The 18,140-nt window shown below is 41.9% G+C and overlaps 1 protein-coding gene across 1 annotated transcript in view; it reads right to left on the bottom strand.

Annotated features, from left to right (window-relative positions):
- RIMS2 (regulating synaptic membrane exocytosis 2) overlaps positions 1 to 18,140 on the bottom strand; it is a 1,513,920-nt gene that overhangs the window by 380,858 nt on the left and 1,114,922 nt on the right. The window contains exon 22 of the mRNA XM_069220600.1: positions 12,970 to 13,035. Coding sequence (XP_069076701.1) covers positions 12,970 to 13,035 — 66 coding nt within the window. The remainder of the gene's footprint in view (positions 1 to 12,969; positions 13,036 to 18,140) is intronic.

Raw genomic sequence — 18,140 nt, 5'->3', positions numbered from 1 at the left:
TGGGAGTACAAAGTTTATCGGAAGGCAATAGATAGAAAGCTTACAATTTTGGAAGACAGAGGGAGATTTAGCAATTTCACATGTTTCTAGAGAAGTGATGGGACTGTGCCTCATCAAGCTATATCAGTACCATTTCCTTAAGACAAGCTCAAACTCTGCATACCTTTCGCTGAATCCTAATTTTCAAAAGGATGCTCTAACTCTGTTCAGGCTGGTACCGAGTCAGGAAAAGCATCTAAAACTCTGATTTGGGACACTAAAATATACGACCCCTTGCACAGTACCAATTTGTATTGCTTACTTTAGTCTGTCACCAGGTACTAAATACAAAGTCCGAAACCCAGTGTAATGTGACAAAGTCCTGGGCTGTCTGCAGATTGCGCCTATGTATAGGAACCAACTGGAGACAGTAACAAAGAGCAGAAATCCATAATTAATGTCAAAAGTATTTGCTGGATAGATAGTTTTTATTTATTTAGAACGTCTATAGAGCGGAACAAATTGTCTTCTGACAACTTCAAAATGCTGAGTTGTATGCTCATAGCTAAAAAAGAACAAGATTTAAGAGCGCTTTTACACACATGCTTAGAGCCCCTAAAACGTTGCTGTTTAGTGCCTCCCCTATGATGACATTTAGTTGAATGCAGTCTGTTTAGGCAAGAAAGCAGTATTCATGTGGGTAAGACATCTGTCTACTGTATTCAGTGTTTTACTTGGAGCCCACTGCAGGTGGCACCCAGCTTGTGTTTTTGATTTAGGTTACCAAAATGAGAGAATACTGTGAAAAACAAGCCTTCCAGGAAAATGAGACAAGAAAAGAAGAGGTAATTGCCCAAACAGAGGATACAACAAGGAGAAGCTCTAATAAAAGTGTGAAAAATGGGGGTGGGGAGACGGTGTGTTTCATGCTAGTTTGCTCTATGTCTTAATGAGGTGGGCAGATATGGTTTGAGACAAGATAAAACTATAAATTGTTGCTATTGCAAAACAAAACACCACTGTCTGTCACAAAAAGAAATGGAGCAAAGTAGAATCCTTAATAAGGTGCTAAATATTTTATTTGAAAACAGATTAATTGAGATATAGTTTTGTCAATAATAACAGAAAAGCACTCCCAGAATTGTTCACAAAAACACAATACTATTTGAAAAAAGGGGTTTTAAATAGATAATTGCGGACCTGACAGTGAGTCCTAATAGGGTAACTCAGTTTTAATATCAAAGCAGAAAGAGAGGTAAGGAGACTCAACTAAAAGAAGGATAAGAAAAGAGTTGGCAGATGAAACATGTAAAACTGATGGTGGTGACTTAAAACCACCATACAGATGGTAATCCTTTGCAGATTACAACCTTGTTCACCTTCAGACTTTTCAAAAGGCTGGCGGTGAACAGGTGCAGGGGGCCACAAGGCTTAAGAGCTGGAGACAATGCTGAAGCCTATTTCTTGCTAGCCTGTTTCCTGTTAGCAGGAAGCTCTTAATGACTCCTGCGGGGTGGTCGCCACGAAGCGGGCGGCCACCCTGTCGGGAGTTTGGCGGATGGGCTTTCCCATCCGCCAAACTCTTAATTAGACCCTTAGTTTATGTAAAAGATTGTTATGTTAATTTCTGGTACTTTTGTAACATAGACTCAGAGAAAAACAAAACAATAGAAACCCCTTTCTGAGAACATAAATGAACTTGATTTTCTACAAACTTACACATAACACTATTTAGCACCTATGTGACCACCTGAAGATTAAACACAATTTAAAGTTAAACTGGGCTTTCAAGGTGGTTGTCAGTGTATAATACATAAATTGTGTATCATATTTTTTAGACTGTTAAAATTTTGAGAACTGAACAGTAAGCACCAAACTCTGCATATTATTCTCCAAAAAGTCAGAACAGGAGATATTTATCACACTCAATAATTTCTGAATACCCCAATGCTACATTTTATCAAAAGCAGTCACTGCTGGATGTGACACAGCTACTCACAGTTAGGCACTGAGAGAAAGAAGCAAGTTTATGAGTAGTTATTCTCACAGCAGCAAATAAGTTATTTATCTTCTGTAGCACTCTTTATGGAGTAGATTTTTCACCTTGTCAATATTCTCCTGGTGTCAGGCTAAATACAGAAAAACTGTAAAGTGGTACTCCAGTAGGTGGCACAACTGTGGGTGGCGCACCTGTAGGTGGTGCGTGAGGATCCGCACCAACTTCAATTCTCACCCGAAATGATGAACGGAGCCACAGATAAGAGATACTATGAACGCTGATGTCAGTTTCTTTCACAGGTTTCTCTGTTCCCTCAGGCACAGAGTCCATAAGCAAATTGGAATGAACAGTGTGAAGATCTCTAAATTGGGACCTTTTTAGGTGGAAAAGGAGTCCATTCCACAGAATGTGGAGATGAGGGTTTGTGGGGGTTTCAGAGAGGAATCTGCAGTTAGATTTGAGTATCTACCAGAAAGTGTGTTATCAAAGGTAACTTGTTCTTCTGAAGTATACTTCTAACCACAGATCTCTCACATTGTGAATAGACACCACAGCAGTACCTTTCAATTTGAGGGGTCTGTGCAATGACACACACCAAAACGTCCTGCTGGAATGAACAAGCAAAATGGCCATCCCTCCAGACCATACTGTCAAGACTGTAGTTCTTTTGGTACGCGTGCACTGATGCCCATGTAGCAGCCTGACAGATACCCAGAACGGGCGCTAAGAGCTGCCAAGGCAGCAGTATCAACCTCAACTTAAGTGGAATTATTCCATAACCCTTCAGGGACTGCTTTGTAGCTAGTCCATAACAGGTTTTAATGCAGAGGACTTTCAACCTAGAGATGGTTCTTTTTTGCACTGCCTTGCCTTTTTTTGACCACCCAAAAAACCCACAAAGAGATGATAGTCTACCCTATGGTTATTGGTACGGTCAATGTAAAAACTGCAGGCTATACTGGGATCTAAAAAAAGCTGGGAAAAGAATGCGGGAAGACTGATAGCCTGCCCGACATGGAAAAATGTTACTCCTTTCAGTAGAACTGCATCTCAAGTTCTCAGCACCAGTTTGAATGGAAAAATGTTGGCTAAGGCGGCTGGGCCAAGAGTGCCTTCAGCTCACTCATGCAATGAATTGACATTACCACGACCAGAAATACAGTCAAGAGGCATACCAGACTAGTGTATACAGGCTCAAAAGGTGTGTGCAATACAAAACTGAAAAATGAATTCCAGTCCCACTGTGGCATAGCAAAGGGCTTCGGAGGGAACATATGCTGTAAATCTTTATAAAATCTCATCACAACTGGTGATTTGAACAAGAAAGTCTGATGAATTCACTGCCACCATTTAATCTCCATGCATGGAGATGAAGGTTGTGTTAGCGTGGGTGCAAGACCTTGCTTTTCTGCTGTAACAGGAGACCCAGCTTCATCAAAGGAAAGATGCTCATCCCCAGGCGTTCTGGATACCACACTCTACTGGCCCAATCCAGAGCAACTAAAATGAGCTGGACTCTGTTGTTCCTGATCTTCTTCAGGAGAGTCACGAGCTCCTCTATACGCAGAATGCATCTCAGATGTTAAGCCTTCTTGGGAACTTCAGTGCACATTCCTGGTGGTGGGTAAGCGATTGATCCAGGGTTCTCCACATTGCTGGAAAATGTCCTACACAACCTCTGGGTGCAACTGCCATTGGTTATCCACTGAGTGTCAGCGGCTGCGTTCGTCATCCGGTCAGATGGTTCATGACCAAAGAAGTGCCCTGACTATTCAATCAGTTCTAGAGGCGTGGAGCCTCCAGACACAGGATCAATGACCCCAAAATGCCCCGCATGTTGCAGTCCCACATGATGGGGGTATTGTTTGTGAAAACCAGGACCAGACTCCATTTGATGATTCTCAGGAAGGCTTTCAACCCCAAGTGAATTGCCCTCAATTCCAACAGACTGATGTGGTGTCAGGTTTTCACTGGCGACCAGAGTTCTCTGACCTCCATCTCTGTCAGATGCCACCATCCCAACCAGCTGCGATGCATCCGTCACTACTGTCAGCACTGGGTGGGTTAAATAGAGGGGTCTGCAGCTGGCCCAATTGTGGTCAAGCAGCCATTGCACACTGCAGTGTTTACAGTCTCCACTGATACATGGATGGAATCTGATTCTGCTGTGCCCATTGGAGCGCATATCTCACTGAATCTGGCAGGTTTAACTAGCAGGATGCAAGAAGCCAACAGTCTCAGTAGCCTCAGAATCCTCCTCAATTAAATCCAGGATCATAGTTCAAATGTCCTGGATTCTCTGTTCTGGGGGAAAGGCACAACTCTGCATTGTATTAAGGATGCCACAGATGGACTGGAGGAATTGTGAAAACGCCAGGAGCGACTTTAGCATGTTGAGAGTGAATCCTAATCAAGTTATAAGGTTCCCTGTCATCTGGTGGTGGTCTACAGCTGTCTGAGTTAAGCCTGCCTTCAACAGCCAGGAGGGGAAGACTGGAACACCTGAACTCCAAAGGTGTGCTGCAACCACCATTACCACTTTCATGAACACCTAAGGGGCTCCTGTTTGCTGAAAAAGAAACACCACAAAATGAAAATCCTACTGGATCACTGTGCTGTAGATAATGCCTGTGGACCTGCAGAATAGGGCTATGAAAAAGGTGTCCTGAAGGTCAAGCTCCACAATTGAGTCTCCAGGATCCTGGGCAGACATAACCTGGTCTATTTGTAGGCATCTTGAACCTTATGCAGGAAGGTGTTGAGAGGTGAAAGCCTCCATTCTTGTTCAGCACACAGAAGTAACAAGAGTAATACCCGTTTCCTGCTTCTGATGCCAGAACCCTCTCTATGCCCCTTTGACTAAATGGCCAACACTTTCTGCCTCAAAACAAACATGTAGTACCCTGCCAGACACCCTGATGGGAGTAGAAGGTGCAGTTGAGTAGAAAGAATTAGAGGGTGTAGACCTGCTATACAATTTGGAGGACTTATCTGTTGGAAGTAATCTATTGTCATCCCTAAAGAAGATGGTAGATTCTTCCTCCTACAGGATGACTTTTTTCAGCCAAGAACTCACTAAGGTGGTCTTGAAGTTGTGTTGCTGGAGGGTTGAGGCACTGAGCTGTGCATGGTCTCGGATATCCTATGCATTGCCTCTGGAGGCAGTGGCCTTGACCTCAAAATGGCTGAAAAGCCTGCTGTGCTGGCAGTGATGTCTGGCGTTTTCAATATATGCCAAACCCCTAATTTTGAAATGGATGGAATTGCTGGGGAAACTGTCTGGTGGATGTGTAGAGACCCAGTGAGCGAGCAGTGGAGCGACTCTTTTTGACTTTCTCTAGGGCCAAATCTGCCTTTTTACCACAGAGACAAGAAACATTGAATTACATAGCCATCAAGGATGCTTGGACATCCCATGAAAAGCCTACAGATCTCATTCAAGTGTGGTGCTGAAACACCACATTGTGCCAATAACCTAACCCAAGCAATCAGTCCTGTCCAGACCAGAATAGACAACAAATTTCAAAGTATCATGGCCATCCTAAAACATATCGGCTAAAGACACCAGTACGTTGTCTGCAGCCACTAGTGATCTCTGACCGACCATGTCCCATAATGCATGGGTGTAGTGACCAAATAGACAGCCAACAGTTACTCAATGTAGGGATAAGGTTTGTGGAAGAATACATATACGTGTGGAATGCTTCCATACTTTTGGATTTGTGGTTAGGAGGGGTTGTAGAAAAGATGTTGAGGTTGACTTTATTGGTGAATGCCTGAATCACCAAACTCTTTAGTGTTTGATCCTGTGTGAGATGTTCAGGGTCACCTGGAGCTGGATGGTGGTAACAAGTGACCTGTCTGTTGATAAGCAGTCCAGAATATGGTTCTGCCCTAGAGGGTATCTGTTAGAGCCTCATTAAATGGCAGGGGATATTCGAGAAGCGCCTGACCACACTAAAGCACTCTCCATAGACAGGAGCTGTAGGTCAAGGAAATCTGCACCCCTTCTGATCACTACTGCAAAAGATGCACTCTCTTCTACAGCATGACCAGAGGAAGAGAATAAGCCAGTGTCTGATTAAGTGTCAAGACCAGTGGCAATTTGTAGGTCTTCCTAACAACTGTCCTTATCATATTCTGGGGAAAATTGACTCTGTGTCCGAAATTCTGGGTTTGGATTCAATCTGAGCCACTGCGATATGGATTAGTAAGGATAATATGTCAGAGTCAGAAGGACTGCCTAAAGGCTGTGTCTCAATGGGCTTGAGTATGACCTTGGCTGTTATGGGTTCAGCTCAGATTGTTATACCACTGTAGTATGTGGATCGTCCCTGGGTGGTGGAACCGGGTCAGAGTATGGGGCTGGGATGGAAGTTGGCACTGAAGCCGGTGCGAAACGCAAGGTGGATTTGAGAGACACATACAATGCAAAAAGCGAGCCTGCTGGCAGGAATCCAAGTGGAGGCCCCTACAGATTCTGACCCTGAAGGCACACAAGAGAGAAAATTAAGCTTGCCATAAAGGTGCTGCATGGACTCCCTAAAAACTTTGACAGACCAGGGTGCATCTGGATTATATTCTGAATCAGCTCATCAAGAGTTTGGGAGCGAGAGCGGATGGAAGGTTGACTTCCTGGTGTCTTAAATGGCAGGACGGGGTTGATTCTCGCTTGGACTTCTCTTGCTTCTTTGACTGCAATGAAGATCTCCCATGGTAACTAGACCTTCCTCTAGAATTCCCGGTTATGGCACGGAGTCTTGTGGGTCATGAAAAAGTATCACTTTGTAATCCTGAATAGCCTTCAGCTTCATCTGAGAAGAAAGGGGCACATCTGAAGGAGCACACAGAAAGAAACTAACATCATAGTGCATGGATAGCGTTTATTTGAAAAACTGTTATTCTTTTCCATATAGGAATGAAGCTGGTGAAGAGCTGCATGGTGCCACTTAACAGCATGCAGGCGTACTTCTTGATAGTTTTTACTCATCCAGTCTGAACCCTGCGGAATATTCACAAGATGAGCAGAATTTGGTCAGAAGTATCCATCAGAAGCAAAAATGCTAGACCAATTTGTCACTGCATGACTAGGAAACAATGAGAACACATGCATGATAAACAGTATCTGCCATTTCAAATTTCAGACATTGGAAGAAAAGCCAAGAGAGTTATACAGCTGCATGAATGTTTATTTGTTAAAAGTAGAACATTCAAATATGACCTAGCACTTGATTGACAATTTTCTTTTTCCCAAACATTTAAAAAAAATGCCACATATAGTCCATATAAGAAAGATGAGGAACATATTACATTTGTGTGTAAGGTCACATAGAATCCGATCTCTCGAAAATGGTACGTTAATCTAATGTCTGTTTAAAAAAAACATCCTGCAGTCACAATTAAATCTTCAAACATGATTTTCATTTGTAGGCTAAGCATTTTGTTCTCTGGGAACTTCTTTAGGGCTTATCTGTACTTGTTCCCAAGAGACAGGCAATCTTTGACATGTGGTGTGCCCTCTGCGGTTTGTCACAGAAAGCCTGCCCCTGAAATGGACCTGTGGTGGCTATGCCCATACTTTGATTAAGATGTGTTGATGGATTACAAGAGATGTTATGTTTTAGGTTTTAATATTTTGTGATTTTTGTTGTGTTATTTGTATGTTTTGTGATACTGATTTTTTTTGTACGGACTGTGGCACTTCCACTACATCCACTGAGAGAAGGCCCTCATGCCTTCACAGGTACTCAAAGGGCCAAGTGGAGTTCATTATGTAGAACACAATAAGAATAGCCATGTCCTAATCCCCTCAAAAATACATAATTCATGCGGATAAAGGGTATCATGTATCTGAATATGCCAGCAGTTGAAGTCCGTGACACATTCAATATTACAGAGAAGGGTGCAAGGTCCTTCCAAAACTACAAATCAAACAGTTGTCTGGTTTGGCAGTTTTAAAACTACAAATCAAAAATGTGGCCCAATTTTTAATTTTCATTGCAAATGCATCAATTAAAGCACCCAAAAAAAAAATTATGTGATATGGCCACAAATTGTGAATAATTCTCAAATTCTCATGTTTAGCCATGCAGCAAAATATCACGAGGCATCAGTGCTTAATACCAGCAATGTGATATAGAACTGATTCAGATGTGAAAAGAAAATCACAATTGAGCAATTTTACCGCTACAACTAATACTTATAAAACAATCCCAAGAAACACATTATATTTTACAGAAGAACGATTACACAATCTTTACAAAGAACCATTAATTCAGCCAAGACATAGTTGAGTAGTATTCTTATCAACAGTAAAATAAAATACATTTGCGAATTTACTCCTCCAGGTTAACTTCTACATTTCTAGTAAATGTTTGGTTTTTGGTGGGAATTCATACAACTTTCAATAGTATGCCTGAGATGCTGTGAGAGTCACAGATTCCTATGAGTACTCCTTGTAAAAAAAAAATATTTTAGGGCAATATGGGGGCACTAATTAATGTGCACATAGTATATTTAAACAATGGAAAATGTTTTGCATGAGGAAAAACAGCACTCATACCATTCTAAAAAAGTATTCTCCAACGGATAAATACTTTATCTGAGGAGAAACCAATCCCACTTTACCCAAACCTATTTGCTGGTTGTCACCTCAAATTGCTATCCTGGAACAGACCGAATCCTGCCCTTGACAAAAATAAAACCCTTAGTATTTTCAGGAGGAAAAATGGATGTAAAAAACTTTCCAGAACTTCCCACAGCTTGGATATAAATGACAAAACATGTTAGTGATGGCCCATTACAGAGCAGTTTACAGCTGCTCATGTTTTGTCAGCTTAAAACAAAGTCCTGTTTTTAGCATCATAATTATTTTGGCCAGAGCCTGAAGCCCCCCTAGGATCATTCAAGGACCCCCTGGGGGTGGGTGGCTGTCTCTTGATCTAATCTAATAGAAAGCTTTTGAAACGTTTGGTACAACTAGTGAACCATTAAACCAGCAGGGAAACACAGGGGTATTTTAATTCTTAACATTTTTAAATGCAATGCAGCAGTGTTATTTTACACCTCCATCATTACAAATGGCCCCACAATGATATATGAAATGCTGCTTTTGATTTAAATTAAAGTAACAAAAGCTGAAACGTCTGGGTTCTCCTAAAGAGGGTTTTTCTTTATCTACTTGATTTGTAATTCCATTACTACATAGATTAACCAAAATAGAAACTCGCCATTTAGGCCAAAAATATCTGGTATTAAAATCATTTTGAGACCACGTTGCAAATCTATAAATTCCTTTCAGACATGTGGAGTGAAGAAATGACTACCTAGCTTAAGGATATTACTTAAATCAGTAACATGGTGTAAAGTTTCAATTCTGATCATTATCTGGAAAAGAGGGCCACCAAGATGTTGCATCATTACTTACCAACAATCTAACCTTAAATTCATCATGAATTTTGATGAATCTACTTCACCTATAAAAAGTTTAGTGCTTGGAAACTATTTTCTTCTCCAGAAAAAGGCGCAGGTATGGATGCTACACTTGTGCCTTGTGTGGCTAGTCTCTATGTACCATTGCTGAAGACCTCATCCTTATTGACACAAGACCATTTTGCTGACACAACCACAACTGGAACGGTCCAGAAGAAAGTTTGAAGTCTTTAATTAGTTGCTCATTTCATGTGATCACAATTTAAGAGTTTCAAATCACACTAGTATGGCAAACATTTCATTTTAGGACAACAGTTTTTTAGTAAATGGTGCTAAGTTACATAATAAGTTGTGTATGTTGGGATGTTGTATTTTGACTTTATCCATCCACTATCTTTAAAAAAGAAATGATCTTTTGGACAATTATTGCAATTCAGATATAGTTGCTCATATTTGTCATAATATGACAGACATTCCCAAGATCTTCAGACTAAACTGGTGGCGAGGGAAATAATATCAAAATTAAATAATAATTGTTTTTACAAAATGTTTAGGATATATGGAAGTTATTTAAAAAAGCAAAAATGAATAAATTGCAAAGCTCTCACACTTGATGTCACAGATTGTTTCACAAATAACATATCTCACAAACGAGTAAACATATGACCTTAGTATTAACATCATAAATGTCACAACTTTAACTAGAGGATTATCTCTTTTTGTATGTGTTGAATTTTAAAGATACAGTGTGAAATCCTCCCATTTATCATTATAAATATTGTGAACCAATAATCATTGCATTTGGTGTGCACATTTTAATTTACAAAGCTGGTGTGTAAATGATGAGCTTTGGAACTATAGTTTTTCTATAAATGCATGCCTATAACTGTACAGGAACAGTAGTTTTATATTAATTAAAAACACATAAAGGTTTTATGACCAATGCTAGCCAACTGCTCACTTTAACTGTGTTTTTTTTCAGCAAAAGTTTTTTATATGATATAATAAAAGCACAAATATTTCTGTACAAACATACCTCTTCCGAATGTGCACAGTCTTTAGCAGTGCAGAGTTTGTATCCATCCCTCCACAGGTGGGCAATTTGAATCCTAGGGCCGTAAGGCCGTGCACATGCAGGGTTTGGTTGTAGGGCTTGACCTATGGCCATGCCCTTCAGACAACCAAGGCTGCAAGCAGCCTTCAACTGTGCACAGCAGAGTTACCCAAAGGCCTGGTGCCCTTCACCCTAATCATGCTGGAGATGTCCAAAGAAGATCCAGGGCCTCAGAGTATGTAGGGACAACTTTTTCAAGAAACAATAGTTCACAAAAGAGCCAATTTTGTGTTCTGATTCTGTATTTTTTAGGTTTTTCAGATACCCTCTTCTTTATTCAATACGTTGTGCACATGCTATAGTGTCAAATACTACTTTAAACTGTAAACTTCATTTTTTTGTTTGTTTTTACTGATGATGGGTCATGTAGCCATTCTTAAAACATCTTTCACTGTTCTGGGATGATCTTACCACACGTTAGTTTTTGCATTTCATGCAGTACAATGCAAAATGTTGAAGTGGGAGTTCAACTCCTGATCAGTCTCCTGCTGCATATATAGAGGAATAATTGTTGGTTTTCCTGTGTTCTGGTTTCCACTTTTCCTATATATCGATCAGTAACATAGGAATTTTTCAAATTCTTTTTCACGCTTTGCCTTCATGTGCCTTCTCATAGCTGAGACACTGAAGGAGTACAGACCTCTCCAAGTAGAGCTCAAGTACAGATTGTAAGCTTAACATGGTACCCGGCTAACACTAAGATTTTTCTTTCCTGGTGGATGTTATAAAAACACTTAAACTATAGAATTTGTCTTGGTCCACAATCTGACAGTTTAATACGTTTATTGTTTCTTAACTTGAGATGCAAAAGAAATTAAAAGTACCTGGAACTTTATTTTCAACTCTGTCCACCATGGCTCTGATGTAAAATGCAAAATCTGTGACCCACAGTAGCAAATAAGATGCTGAGAACACATTTTATTGTTATGGAAGGGTATGTAAACGTCTACTAATGAAAACATCAGAATGTGTTTACAGCTGCCAGAAAGTCTGCAGAGATCAGTGCTAGTCTGTGGAATCTAAAGGCTTAACATCCTAATAGATTGTTGATTTTAATACACATTTAATAACTAATGCCAATGTTATTAGTGGATGATAATTGTTTGCTCCTCATTAACTTTGCCTCGTACAATTAACAAAAGTTGACATATCAACAGAACGTTAAACATGCAAATATCTGAAGAATTTCATAGAGATTTGTCAAAGGTACCAACGTTTTTAGTAAGTGAACATTTTCGAACCGCACCCTTGTTAGATTTGCATAGGACCTGGAAACCCTGCACTTGCCTTACCCTCACATACCCAGAGGATACTAAAAATATAGATGTCTGTCAACGTTTGTTTGGATTTGACAACAATAACTAGCAAATTAAAAAATGTTGTCCTCATGTAACTGTGCATACTCTTTGGCGAAGTTGCACCAACCTCAATATATCATGAGTAAGCTACATAGGCAAAGACTGGGCCAAATTATTTGCAGATCCACAAACTGCATTGCTGTACAGAATTATGCCTTGGTGTAGATTAAAATGCATCTAACCAGTGAGGTTGATTTATTACAGAGAAAGCATACGACTGGCAACTAAGCATGAGCTAAAAAAAATTTAGTTGAAGGAAGGAGACATTAGAATGAACAATATGTGGCACCCTAATGTTTAATGTATGAGTTATAGGTCAAGCAGTATAGTAATGTTTGGTACTTTGGGGTAAAACTATGGCGTATTTTAAACAAGTAAAGAGTTGCTGAAGTGCCAAATATTAAAAATAATTTCTTTTTGTTTCTAATCTATCTCTGCTGGTAAATAGCTGCAGAACTGACTGTAATTCCTTCTCACTTTGCAACCCAAGTAACCAAGTGCACATTATGCCAGAGGACTCAAGTTAGATCCTTCCTACCAGGTCTAAACTGGCCAAACTGGTCATGAGTTGCTTGTGTTTGTGTTCAGAGGGGGCCTGGCCTGGCAGATCAGACTGGGCTGTTCCTATCGGAGTACAAATAGTTATGATTTGCATATGGCTGGTTGCTGCCTGAGATTGAGGTTGCTGTATGATGGGCAAAAAGAGCAATGGAATGGTTTGGGGCCCACAGCAATTACCAGTGGCTAAGATTAATTTAAAAATCCACTGATCACTTTTTTTGTTTTCTTTATGCATACATTTTAGGCACTTCAATGAGGAGAAAGAATCCTTTGGTCAGCCTTTCATAACATTCTGAATGAGTTGTTTCTTCCATCAATGTCATCAGCTGAGCAATACTGTTTCATTTTTTAACATTATTTTCAGCATAGCATCGAAAGGTGATCATCTCATTTTGAAAATCAGAGGTAGAACACAAGTTTGTAAAAAACCCTAAACCTCTCAGAAGTTGTAATCTCTCACAGTTCTCAAATAATGTTTAACAGTAAATCACATCAGTATATTTTCAAAACTATGTAAAATACAATACCTTTCAGGAGAATGAGAAGGATCGTCATAATATGTATTAGGCACTCTTCTATCCTGTCTTGCCCTCCTAAATATGAAATAAATATTTAAAATATTTTAACACTACATTATGTTATTCATTTTAATTGTTACACACATTGAACTAATTATATGCATCTTTTACAGAGACATAGAAAAAGCACTCAATCCTGGTATGCACAAAATTGTTTTGATTAATGTGATTTGACAAAATATATAAGACAAATGCATGCATTCAACAATATTTCAGACTAATTACTCTCAATATAATTCAATTGGAACATGTGGGCATACTGTTGTATAGTAGTTCTGAACTGAAAAGTAATGCTTTTGCAAACAATAATGTTGGAGCTGGCACTCTCTGTGGGGTCATTCCCCAGATTTTTGCCTTCACCCTCCTATTTTTCTGAAGTTGGCCTTATGACTCTGTGCACTTAACCACTGCTAACCAGTGCTAAAGTGCTTGTGCCCGTTCATAAGTTCATTTTTCACTATGGTGAGGCCTGTCTCTCCCATTGGAAAACATTGGTTCACCTTATTACATTTAATAAGTGCTAATATTTGAATGGAGCAGACAGGGAAGTCAAGTTTATTTACTTACTAATTGTAATTTAAAATTCTTTTTAATCAGATTTCAAGTTACAATTCCAAAAATGCAATTTTTATAAGTTGACATGTTCTTGTCTTAACCATTTGGTGCCTTTAGCCTGTTCCTGGGTCACATGACTAGGTGTAGTTGCCGTTGGCCTTTGTGTATTTCTCCCAGACAGCATCACAATAGAGAGTCTGTATGGTGGCATGATGAGTCTTCTCTGACTTGATAGGTGGGGCAGAGCTATCACCTACCACACCTGCACTTCAAAGGCACTGGCTTAGCTCACACAAAAAGGGCAGGGAGGCAGGAAATCTGAGACACCGCTTTTGATGAAAACTCCAGAAGCTTTACCCACTTCAAGGTGGGCACCAGGTATAAATATTTAAGCCTTTGACCCATTCTTCATATCACTTCTGGACCTGTGGGAGACTCAAGAAGAACTTCTCTTCTGCAAGAAGGACTGCTCTGCCCTGCTGCTGGAGTAAGAAGGACCTTGAACCCAGGACCACCAGAATGACTCCAAGGGCTAGTTGGCTGGGTTCCTGATCAGAGCCTCGGGAACAGAAAAGGGTTCCAAACATCTTGAACCGTGCACCTTTACTCTGCCTGCTGTGAAGCCTAACCCCCTAAGTGTGTCACCCCAGTCCACTGGAGTCCCCCTGCAGAACCAACGTAGCATAGCGCAACCTGACACAGTCTTGCAACTCCTCATCGGAACTGACACAGAGCAACATAACTCAACGCAGGACGCCGCCTTGCTCCTTGGTACCGCCGCTGTGTGGGGCAGAGCCCAACAACAAGGACATAAGGTATAATTCTCAGCAGACCTAACCTAGTGTCTATATCTGTCTCACACTCCATTGCAGTCGGCCTGAACTTGTGACTTTGTCCCGATCTAGTGCAACGAGATAACCAGAGTTTGCACTTTGTACCTTTAAGCACTAATTTTACCTAAACATTTAAAATTGGAAATCGTCAGTTTTACTGACTGGACTTTAGTTGTTTTGGTGTCCAATGGTTTATTATAAATTTCTCTATTTTTCTAAATTAAAGTGGAATTTTTCTTATGATGTGTTTTCACTTTCTTACTGTTGGTGTGCTGCATAAACATTTGCACATTGCCTGCAAGTTAAGCCTGACTGATTTTGTGTCAAGCTCAGTACAAAATCAGGGGCATAGCTTCAGGGTGTGTGCGTGGGATGTTACACCCCTCCTCCCCCCAATAAATGTATTTTGTCATTAATAGTTGCTTGCAGGTGCTTTCATTTGGGTATGGTGAGGCGTCTGTTGGATTTCACCAGGAAGTTTTAAACACAGACAAAAACTGACACTGTCTCCCTCTCCCTGTTTGGAAAGACTTAGAAAATATTAGTTATTTCACAAAATAATGACCTTTTTCTCAGTTAGTACACCTACCAATCTGCATTCCTCTCCCTTTCCACTGCCTCCTAAGCCCCTCTTGTGCACCTTGCTTGCTGTAATGTATTTTCACATCATGTGCCAATGTAATTGTCGGGAAATCTGAAGCTAACAGACCCCTTATCGTAATGACCAAGCACATACATGGCCAAATGATGTAAATCTCGCTCATTGCGTTGCCACATCACCCAACGCCAGGTCGGATGCAACAATACTCAAGATCACGAGCACACCAGAGTTAATGATAACTCACAATACCCGCAATGCCACATGCATTTCTTCAGCCCTCTCCCCATCTCAATAATCCATTACCATAACGATGATGCACTCGAACAACAAGTTGTACAAATGATCTGAGTACCACTCAACATGGTTCATTAGTGAACGCTACCAGCGATCAACACAACAGAAATGCTGCCAAATATTGATGTTGCAGAATGCATGTACACACTACAATAGCTGCACAAGGGAAAAGTAGGGTACTGCAATGTGGCTAAAAATGTGCAACCTTTCAGTGTTTGCAGGAGTACGTAAGACTCTTATTCGAGTGCTGAGGTCACCAGAACACAATGTTTCCTGACACCGTTCCTAAGGTTACAGCTATGGTAGTGTAGTCTTTAATTGGTTAATGTAACACATATTAGGTCCAGTGCTCCCGCAGCGACTACTCATTAAGTAATCAAGGTTTAACCTTGAAGCACAAGGCAGAGTGACAGCCCACTACAAATATCATAGGTTTCCCGCCACGTTTTAAGCAGATTTCCAATAGTTTTTGGGATTCACAAAGAACACACGGCCAATAAAGCTGTAGATGTCAATGAGTAGCTTTGCTTCACTATGCCTATTTTACTGGGTTGGCAATCTGCACACAAGTGAGCATGACAAAAATATGCATTAGCAACTTTTATTTCCCCACTAGAAAGAATGCTTTCCTTGAAGAAAAATCCTTCTATCTACACCAACTGCAAATATATTGACATAGAGAAGTTTCACATCCAATTTGCATGGTTACTCCTATAAATATCAACACAAACACACAATATGGCAACATTTGGAAAAGTTTGCAAATACCCACAGTTCCATCTATTCACCTGCCCTTTGGAACGCACATTTAGGCAGCCATACCTCTAACTTCTTACACAGATAATATGACAATGATGCAGATTTTCTGTCCTGGTGGTATTAAGTGTTGGTAACATATGCAAACTACGGGGGCGGAGCTTGCCGAGCCGAAAGATGGCCGCGCAGTAGCGGAGCTCTGCCGGCTACCTAAAGATCCTGCACAATCCTGCGGGCTATGCCCGGTACTTCGGACTCCCTGGGGAAGCAGCTGATGCCCAGGCCGCAGGGGTAAAGATCTGTCCATCTGAGGGCTCCGGTGGGGCCTGGTGTGAGCACCGGGCCGCGAAGAAACTCAGGGCGCGGGGGCCGGGGCCGGACGACCGAGGCCTAGAGACAACATGGCAGCGCTTGCGCCCGCTTGAAGATGCGCAGCGGGCAAGTCCCCGCGGCGCGTTGTGGAGTGCCTGACTGCGCGTGTAGCGGGAGTGAGGTCGCGCCTGGGGGTGGCCCTTGTCGGCGCATCGGAACTGCTGTGGTCCCCGAGCGGCGCTGGTAACTCACGTCCGCGCGCCGCTTTCGGGTCGGCGACACCGTGGAGCAGACGGGGAGCGCAGAGGCCTGGAGGTGAGACTAGAGCGGGAGGGTGGAGAGGAGCGTGGAACCTACCGCTCTCTCAGCCGGGGGGGGCCGGAGTGGACTGCCCGGAGCGAGCATGGCAATAATAAGACTATTGGTGTTATCTTAAAAATTACCAGCACAACTTAGGGTGCGTGCACAATTTAATAAAAGAGGGACCCTGGACGTGCTGAAACCGGCGCGCTGGCCGGACCGTGGGCGGGTTGCGCCGATTTTGGTGACTAGCGGAGAGGCGCCAACTGTGGCGTGTCACGTCTTGGATGAGCTGATCCGGTGCTGAAGCCCGAATCGGCAGTGCTAACCCAGTGGAGGGGCCCTCAGGGGTGTGGGACCGCGGGGTCTGTGGTACCGGAAAATACAGAAAGTAAGTTGGCTGGGAACGAGGGGCGGACCACGTGGAAAGGACACTAATTGTTTCCACCATGGGAAAACATGACAAAGCCCAGCCTAAACTGCATTTCGACCAACGTAAAACTATGAGTCAGACAGGGGAAGGCGCAGAGGCTGGATCGGAGAGGTCCCCAGAGGTCCCAGCTCATGAAGAACAAGACCTACGACACATTCTAACGGCTATGCAACAAAGTCTAACCCAAATATATGGCAAAATCGACTCTCTAACCTATCGTGTAGACAGAATGTCAGAAAGACTAGATAAGCAGACAGAGCGTTTGGACCAGGTGGAGATACGTGTGTCGCCTGTGGAGGATGGACAAACTGCACTAGCATCCAGACAACTAAAAGTGAACACGGAGCTGGATACCCTTAAACATATCTGGAGTCACGCTCTCGTAGAAACAACCTTTGTATTGTGGGACTAGTCTACATCGATCGCAAACATGGAGAACTTTGTCGAGAGCCTGCTGATACAATTGCTGGGGCGGGACACCTTCTCAGCGTTCTTCGTGGTGGAACGGGCACATAGGTCGCTAGTGGTCCGGCCCCCGCCTGGAGCTCCACCTCGCCCGGTGATAGCGAGACTGTTGAACTATAGGGACTGTGATGCTGCATTGAAGCGAGCACGTGAGTTGAAAACATTGAGATATGAGGGTATGACTCTCTCATTGTACCCTGACTTCACACTGCAGGTGCAGGAAGCGAGAAAGCAATTCCTGCCAGGGAAGAAACAGCTAAGAGCACTGCAACTAGATTACAGAATGCTATACCCAGCCAAACAGAGTAGATGTAGATGGAAATACAATATTCTTCACTGATCATAAGAAATTGGAACAATTTGTGAACCGTAAGCTAGCAGATAAAAGAAACGCAGCGGGGGCAGAACCGGCGAACGATTACTCAAAGAGCTGCTTTTAGTCGTAAAAGTTCTGCTGTAGAAATTTGTTCAGAACACTATCATTGTGAAAGATGCGTACACTATAGATGTAAATTAATGCCATGTGGTTATCGCCCATAATGAGAAGTCTTGAAATCTTCAGGGACTGAAG

This window comes from Pleurodeles waltl, chromosome 2_2 (assembly GCF_031143425.1).
Source record: "Pleurodeles waltl isolate 20211129_DDA chromosome 2_2, aPleWal1.hap1.20221129, whole genome shotgun sequence".
In the NCBI taxonomy this organism is placed as follows: Eukaryota; Metazoa; Chordata; class Amphibia; order Caudata; family Salamandridae; genus Pleurodeles; species Pleurodeles waltl.
Note: the sequence above shows the minus strand (reverse complement) of the source record. Positions and strands in the feature narration are given on the sequence as shown.